This window comes from Numida meleagris, chromosome 1, assembly GCF_002078875.1.
Source record: "Numida meleagris isolate 19003 breed g44 Domestic line chromosome 1, NumMel1.0, whole genome shotgun sequence".
Classification (NCBI taxonomy): domain Eukaryota; kingdom Metazoa; phylum Chordata; class Aves; order Galliformes; family Numididae; genus Numida; species Numida meleagris.
Window position 1 is genome coordinate 27,020,984 of NC_034409.1, and position 8,951 is coordinate 27,029,934.

An 8,951-nucleotide genomic window follows, 5' to 3' on the forward strand; every position below is an offset into this window, starting at 1 on the left:
GGGATTTTCTTGTTTACCTTGGAATACAGTTGTGTGTCCTCTGTCTTTGTTAAACCGATGAAGACATTTTACTTCAGATGCCCTTTTTTTGATGGTAGGTAGGTCTTGAAGTGCTGTCAGTTTCAATTTTGTACTCCTGAAATTTCAACTCTAATGACTTGTATGATTTAAACATCAATAAGTACCACAGAAAGGTAAGTAGGGAGACAAAATGATCAGCTTTAGTAGACACAAGTTACCATTGTATTGTATAAGTACACAAGTTATGGTACTAGAGGTGCTCTTAACATAAACTCTTTGGCTTGAGGATCACGTGCTTTACTGAGGGAACTTGATTCTTTAAATATCTCAGCAATTCAAGCAAGGCATTCACTTCTGTTAATCACTACAAAGATACTCTACAAGAATTTTTTTGCATTAATTATCTGAAATTGTAATTCAGAATATAGTTTCAAAAATAACTTTTGATAAAACTGAGTTCTTGCTGCTTCTTAGATTGCTTCACTCCTTGGGAAAAATCAGATTGCTTGATGTTGGTAGCTGCTTTAATCCATTTCTGAAGTTTGAAGAATTTCTGACAGTTGGCATAGATATTGTTCCAGCTGTTGAGGTATGTAACATTTGCTATATTTGATATAAACCTGATTCCCAGTGGTTTTAGACTACTTCAGAAGAAAGTATGTTTAATACTTAAGTATTGTATCCTAACTATCTGTGCTTTTTAAAGGAACTATGGTCCTCATATTACATCCATTCCCAGGAACAGGTTCCAAAAATAATAGCTGTAATTGTTTGGTTCTGAAAATAAGAAAAATATTGTCACTGTGAATCTTAAGATTGGAAAAAACTTTAGTAGTCATCTTGTAATGGAGTCTCAGATAAGTTCTTGCATCTTAAAAGCCATAAGTAAAAATTGAGTTGGTTTACGCTTAGGCATGAACCTCTTGTAAGCTACGTTTTCTGACAAAGAAATAATCAGTGCCTGTACTTGGTGAGTTTTTGTGGAGAGTTCTAGTAACTCGTAGTGCACCATTCTGAGATTGTTGCTAAAAATACTGAACCACAGTCCTGAGGACAAGATTAACACTTAGGGCACTTTCTATGGTAAGTAATATATTTCTGGTAAACTGTTTCACTTTCTCTATGTAGTAAGATTCCAAAACACATTTTTTTTTTCTGTAATCATGTTCCCATTCTTGATCTCTTTCCCTCTTGATCTGACTTCTGTCAGTCCTAATAGTATTTATTAACTAAGTAAAATGACAAAGCATAGTAGAGTGAAAAGGTATGTAAAGGAATGCATTTGTCAGATAATGTAAAATCTTTGACCTTAACATATCTTGCCAACTTCTAAGCTGAATTTTTCAGAGGTTCAAAATGAAAATCAGTGGCCTTAGGTAATAGCTCTTTAGATGTGGAGACTTACAAGTATGGTTAACTTGGAAGTTATGTTATTTGCTGCAGTGTGACTTCCTTACAAAGTGCTTGGCATTTTGTTCTGGTCACCAGGTTTAGTCCACTAACACATAAGTTATCTCCAAACATGTAAACAAAAATATAATGGAAGGTATTCTTGAAGAGAACTTGTGCACTCAAGCACATCAGCTGTAATAAGCTTAGGCCCACCTTCAAACTAGAACTAATCAATCCTGATGCATTCAAGATGACTGCTTTGAACTGTATCAGCACCATAGTGTCCTGAATAAATACATCTCTTGTCCAGCAGTTGGTTCTGCTCATTTAAGATTTCAGAATAACAGCCAGAGGGTTCTTACGGGAGTTAATGTCGTCTTCTGACCTAACCAAAAAAAAAAAAAAAAAAAATCAATGCAGTAACTTAGTGGTTTAAGTTGAAGATAGAACTTTTAAAATCTTCAGATTTATCTGATCTTTTAGATACCAAAATATTTTTTTATACAAATTGAATCATAGAGGCTTTTCAGGAGGTCAGTTTGTTAAATGGTGTTGAATAGAGGGTTAAATGCTTTCTTAATTAAATAAGTTAATCCATTTTCTTAATGTAAATTCTTCAGGTATGTAAGTAGTAGTTGAGTAAAATCAGCTAATTTGAGGAGTATTGAGAATAATTGAAGAAAAACTAGGAGAGGAACTGAAGTGTTATTTAATGGAAGAATGTGTTCCAACTGTTTAGAACCTGTGTGTTTTATATACAGAAACTGTGATAAGTAACTGTGATGTGAATGTGGAAATATGTTTCTAATTAAAAGTTCAGGTTTGTTCATTTTGGGGTGGTTTGGGTGGAGCTGCGCTAAAGGAGAAACAAGTAAGTAAAACTGGTTTCCTAGTGTTTTCGTTGGCCGCTCTTTCAAACACTGTATCTCTGGCAGATATTCCAGAGAATAATTAGCAGCTGCTATTTTCTTATAGGAGTTTAGTTTGTCTACTTGGTAGGGGAAGGGAGAACAGCAAAATTCAAATGCACAGTGAATCTCAATTTTGGGAAAGTCCCAGTAGAATTTCATACTGCTGGAAAACAAGCTGAACACGCAGCAGATGTTGTATTGGAGTAAATATAGTCTGAGGGGGAAAAGGGAGTCTGGAATGGTACCAAACAAAAGAAAAAGATGAGCAGGATTTAGTTCTTAAATGTCAGTTTGTGCACTGAAATATGAGTTTGCTGCTAAGATCCGCTCCAGACTTGCTCATCTAGACTTCAATAACAAACCTTGAGCAGCGTAGCAGCTTTTTTCCCTAAAACTGCTTTGCAGAGTTCAAATTCCACTTGCAATGTACTTTAGTCCTGAAATAATCTTCAACATTATTTCTACTTAATTGTTCTATGAATATCTTTCCACTACAGAAAAATATTTTCAGTCTAATTTTTTTCAATGATGTAAGTAACCTTTAAGTCCACAGCACTTTTCTTCTAAAAGTCTTACCTAGATATCCTGAAGTTACTACTGTTAATTTCCTGTTCTAAATATTAAAAGGAAGCAGAATATAACCCTGCAGGTATAATAGTTGTAATTGAAATTCCTTGATCATACTGAAATAATGAAAATCTTTCTTGATTTTTTTTAATTACAAGTACTGAAAAGTAAATCACTTTTTTTTTTTTTGCATGTTGCTTTATTCTTTCACTTCTTGCACATTGTCTGAAGAAAATGTGGTTTTATATACACGGGAATAATGTTATTTTCTATTTGGAAACAATTTTACTTTTCAGTTGTTTTATGAATATGTTTACAATGTTGGATTTTTGTTCTTTTTTTATATTCATAAAATATGCTATAAATACTTTGGGGGGGATATGAAAACGCAACAGGTCTGCCTCCACCTTTCAGATGTTCTCTGCAGAATTTTCTGTCTCAGCTCATCTTCTGCACTGCATGCACTCTAAGCACTAATAAGAACTTCTGTTGATATCTTGTTGCAGCCTTCTATCTCAATAGCTTTTTTGAAAGAAGTCATTTCTAGATTTTGATGAATACGGAGTGTCAAAACTTCAGCATAGTAAATGGCCTGATATTACTTTTGAGTGCTCTGTGATTGAAGGTGTTACAAATTTCTTCTTCTGTATGTTGCATCGTGGTGTCACTTCCCATCTGACAGCTTGAGCACACAAATGATTAAAAGATGAATTTTAAGCTTTCCTCTGGCTTTAATTGTCCAAGTATGTATCACTAAACTCTGCATTTGCAGCAGGGCTAAAACACGTACATTCGTGTCTGTTACAAAGTAGTGCGCTTTAACTTTCTGAGGTAGGGTGCCTTGTCATAGCTTCTTCCTGATTCTGTGCAAGTAAGCAAGGCCAGTTTTTCCCAAGTGACCAAACGATTAGGGCTTCTTAGATACTTTAAAGATTTGTTGGAAATACTGAGGTATCAAATTTAATTTTGCTATACCGATTTCAGGTTTATTTAAAAAATAATAATTCAAATCTAGATTTTTTTTGTTAAATTTGAACTGAAACTGCATTGTTTCAGTCTTTTTCCAACTTTATCGGCAGTACATATTATACTACAAAAACATGGGATTTTGACAGTTAATAGGGGATATATTCTATGCTTCCAGCATCTGGAGAAACAAAAGCAATGTACACATATTCAATTTTTTTTAAATCAGTTGAGATAGAAAGCTCTAATAGAAGGTATCAAATCAGCGATCTCCTTTTTTTTCTGTTTTTCTTTTTAATAAACAGTTAATAAACAGTTCTCCACTATCAAACCTCTACTACGTTGTTGCACGTTTCAAATAGTTGTCGGCAACTGTGAAAGCTGGTAATATCCATGATTTTCAAATTGCCATTTTACTGTGTTTGACTTAATAGCATGAGGGACCTTCAGGGGACTTGAAATTTCCTAGAGGGAATGAAGAGAATGTTACTGTTCATTCTCTGATTGTCAATTATTTGCTCTTTTAAACTAACCTTGATGTTTGTTTGGATTTTTCTGTTCCACCAGAGCGTATACAAATGTGACTTCTTAAATCTTCAAATTCAGCAACCTCTTCAGCTGGCACAAGATGCTATAGATGCCTTTCTTAAGCAACTGAAAAATCCTATTGATTCTCTACCTGGAGAACTATTCCACGTCGTCGTTTTTTCACTCCTCCTCTCTTACTTTCCATCACCCTATCAGCGGTGGATATGCTGCAAGAAGGCACACGAACTTCTCGTATTAAATGGCTTATTGCTTGTAATAACTCCTGATTCATCTCATCAGAATCGTCGGGCTATGATGATGAAAAGCTGGAAAATCGCCATAGAATCCTTGGGTTTTAAACGCTTTAAGTATTCCAAGTTTTCTCATATGCACCTGATGGCTTTTAGGAAAACTTCCCTGCAAACAACAAGTGACTTAGTTAGCAGGAATTACCCAGGAATGTTGTATATCCCACAGGATTTCAACAGTATAGAGGATGAGGAGTATTCCAACACTTCCTGCTACATTCGATCGGATATGGAAGACGAACAGCTAGCTTACGGTTTTATGGAGCTACCCGATGCTCCTTATGACTCAGACTCTGGAGAAAGCCAGTCTAGTTCAATTCCTTTTTATGAGCTCGAAGATCCTGTATTGCTTCTAAGTTAATGTAGTAGTTGACGTGCAAAGTCAAACCTCTTGCTTAACTAACTTTGCTATACTAACGTGGGCTCAACACACAACAATGGTTTGCATAAAGAAAATGCAAAGGTTTACAGAGTTTGCTATTTTTTTCTACTTTTGAATTTTAAAATATATTCTTGTATGAGAGTGGAAAAAAAAAAACAAGTTTTATGCAAATGACTCTTGTCATAGCATAAATTGCTGTTACTTTCTTTAGAATATATATCACTAATTTTCTTCCAGAAAGGTACCATTCTTGTCTTTAGTGCTGTGAAGTGTGAATTCTATTTAATTTGCTAAATGTTGTTTCAATATTTTAACTCTTAATGTGATTGAGCTTAAGGCACTGGAGTTGGTTGGCTTCTGAGAAGTATATGTAGGAAGAACTAATTTGCACTTTAATTAAATGTGCAGATAGGTTAAGACACTTGATTACACATGTCCCTACTTAATTACAGAACAAAACTTATTTCCAAAATTTGTTTCAGTCTGGTTAAGCCTGGGCTGGAGAAACTGTAATGCACATTTGATTTTACTTTCATTGCTGCCCTCTTGAGATAACACCCAAACACTTGAATATGTTAATCCAAAGTTACACATGCTGTGTAATTTCTTTGGATAAATAGCAGATAGACATGAGATTCCTGACTAGGTTACCCTGCACAAACAGAGGAGTATGGTACGTCTAGACGATTATGTTTCACCTCAAAGCTGGAACATGATTTTGCAATTTTATGTGTACAAGCACTAACATATAACAGTATTTCCCTGATAATAGTGTTTTGTATTCTTTTCAAACTGTTTGGGGGATGTGTTTTTTGATGTTGGGTTTTTTTGTGGCTGTTTTTTTTGGTGGGGTGGGCAGGGTGTTTTTTCTGTCATGTTTTAAAGTAAATTATTTATGTGTTTTAAAAACAACTTTTTTCTTTAACTTGAAAAGTCTACAATTAAGGACAATTGTGGTAACTGCAGACCAATTTTTGTTAAAAGGAACACAATTATACATGTTTTTCGAGGATACCTCCATTTGCACAGTCATATTCAGACCACAAAAGTGAAGTTAAAATACACTGTTCTGTTTCCTTATTTGGACCTTAATCTTCTGTTTGGTTGAATAAAAGTTCTGTAGCTATCTGAAAACTGATCTGCACTGTAAGAAGGTGGAACAAGCATTTTATGTTCATGAAGCTTTTTAATTTGTGTAATAAATTTGTAAGTATGTTGCAGGAAAAAAAAATTCTTTTCAGCATTAATAATAGAGGAAATCAGTATTAGTTTAGCTTAGATTGCCCTAATGACCAGAGTTTATGAATTTAAATGTTAGACTTTTAAATTGGTATGTAAGTGCCTATGACAAATGATTTGAAGTAGGTGCCGCATCATGGATTTAAGACTGACTGCAGCAACGTGGTAGAAAATACTAATAAATAGTTTCATAGCTGACTGTGGTGAAATACACTTTACAGCGTATTAATCTACCATGCTGTATTCATCATACAGGAGTTACCAGACAAACTGAAGTGTTAGTGTGAATTTTACAGTGGTTGCTGCAAAAATGAAACTTACCCTTTCTATTGAAATTTTGCACTTGAAGTGTCAGTTTGACCTGCTTCTTTTTTTTCTCTACGATTTCCTACAGAAAGTCATACCGCATTGGTCCTACTTACACTCAGATGTGAACTGGACTGCAATGCTTTATTCTTTCATATACACTTTCTCTTTACATTTATGAAAAGTGTCCCCTAATATTTGATTCAGAATTGTTACTCAATCTGAATGATATGGGTATATACAAACCAAACAACTGTAATTGCTTGTGTAATTTTTTATGGAAAGTACTCATCTAATGAAATACACAATGGATTCAAAATCAGGTATCACTTGGTGTTATCATCTAATGCTTTGCAACATCTCTTTAAAATAGTCCGATAGTCAGAACCTCTCTTCTCTCACCGACTCCAGCAATACTCATGTTAAAGCTAAAATATTGGTGCTCTAAATTCAGCTGTTCTAAAAAGAAAAAAAAAAAAAACTAATCTGCACATACTTCAAAGTGTACCTTGCATTTTAATTGTTATTCTGATTTAAAAAAAAGAAACAGAAACCATACCAGCTAACAGGAATGTTGGCATTGGTGAGGGTAAATTGGTTTGTGATTCATACAGCTAAGCTATTCAGACCAGGATGTATCCCTAAAAAGTTTAACATAAAAAATTCGGGCTTTCTTGGCAGCTTGGTGACACTGTTGTATTTGTGGTTTAGGGACCTAAGTTTTGTAACAGCTTGATTTTCTTGCTGCTTATTCTAAATACCTTAAGTGTTCTTTTTTTATTATTTAATTTTTTTCTTTTTGCGAGGGACAGTGGATTGTTGTGAAGGAGGAAAGTTGGGTTTATGTAAATACTTATACCTCCCCGAACAATGTTGATGGTATTGGGAGTTTTTGGCTATTTAGCTTTGGTGCAAAGAGAATGTTTCTAAGTTATGAAATGTTTGAAATATTTGACTGGGCGAGAGATGACAAACATCTCTTGTTCTTAAGGTGCTGGCAAGGAAAAGAAAAAGTGTATTTGCATTTCTGTTGTCTTTATGTCACTACCTTTTGTGAACAAAGCACATTTATTAAAAAAAAAATACTGAAGACCTTGGAGTGTTTTTACTCTTTTTTTTCCTCCTGCAGTTGGTTTATGCTTAAGTTCAGTAAAGCTGATGCATAGTAATAAAGAAAAGAAAATGTAAGGCTCCTGGTTGGATCAAAACTGGAGGAAAATCAAATTTCAGCACTGTAAAGCTTAGCTGGTGTACTTCATTCCTCACAGGATTGCAGGGGTTGGAAGGCACCTCTGGGGATCATCAATGCACTCTCTGTGCTAAAGCAGGTTCCCTACAGTAGATTGGATGGGAAACCATCCAGGTGTGTTTTGAATATTTCTGGAGAAGGATACTCCACACCCTCTCTGGCAGCTTGTTCCAATGCTCTGTCACCTGACAGTGAAGATTAGAAAGTGAGGTCTTACAGCTGTTCTAGATATTGCTTCTTGCAGAATCTCAGATTTGCTGATTTGCCTTTTATTAAAAGTGCTTTTAATCACAACTCCTTTTATCCACAGCGCATCTTTGATTCTGTGCAAAGCTGGGTTATTCAAGTTTCTGCTCCTTTTTCCTCACCTGTGGAACAGTAGGAAGACTTCTAGAAGGCTTGCATCTGGCTAACTTGCAAGGAAACTTAGTTCTTTGGGTTTTTGTTTGTTTGTTTGTTTTGTTATATTGTAAGTAAAACATTTTGTAAGCTCAACAAATAGTTGCTAGAAGAGCAAAAAATCACAGTTGAAAAATAGTGTCAACTCAGTGTTATCCATATATTGCTAAAGCATCTGGAGCAGGTGACCTCGTGGCTTTTATACATTTATATATTAAAAAAATTGGCCAGTTGGCCGGTTTTATTTAAATTTGGAAGAGAGGATCTCATAGGTGACTGAGGTTCCTGTGCAGAAAAGGGAGGACGACAGTTTGAGCTCCTTCAGTGTCCAGCTGTTGCCTTTCAGCCCTGCTGCTTCTTGACTGCAGGGATGCGGGCGCTGTTGTGATGATGGGATTGCAGGAACAAGGGCTGTAGACCTGCAGGACACCGCTCCTCGTGCAGTTCGAAGAGCCGCTGTATGGCAGCTGTCTAAACTTCAAACTCTTATTATTTTGCCCATGTAAGCAAGGGAGCTATTAAGATCCTGAAACTTTCTCCCCTAACCCCCTCGACTGCGCTGTGCAGTGCAGTGAAACAGGGATGGTATTCTGCATAATGTGAGGGTGGGTCTGAATCCTGTCCCTACAGAATGCGGCTGCCAGCAAATGACAGGGAGCCAAGAGCGGCACGGCTCGCTGTGT

The 8,951-nt window shown here is 35.6% G+C and overlaps 1 protein-coding gene across 2 annotated transcripts in view; it reads left to right on the plus strand.

Moving 5' to 3' along the window:
* The window catches only part of BMT2 (base methyltransferase of 25S rRNA 2 homolog), a 34,302-nt gene extending 26,592 nt beyond the window's left edge, over positions 1-7,710 (plus strand). For both annotated transcript variants that reach the window (XM_021384911.1, XM_021384910.1), the window contains exons 4-5: positions 496-610; positions 4,425-7,710. In XM_021384911.1, coding sequence (XP_021240586.1) covers positions 496-610; positions 4,425-5,054 — 745 coding nt within the window. In that variant the 3' untranslated portion in view covers positions 5,055-7,710. The remainder of the gene's footprint in view (positions 1-495; positions 611-4,424) is intronic.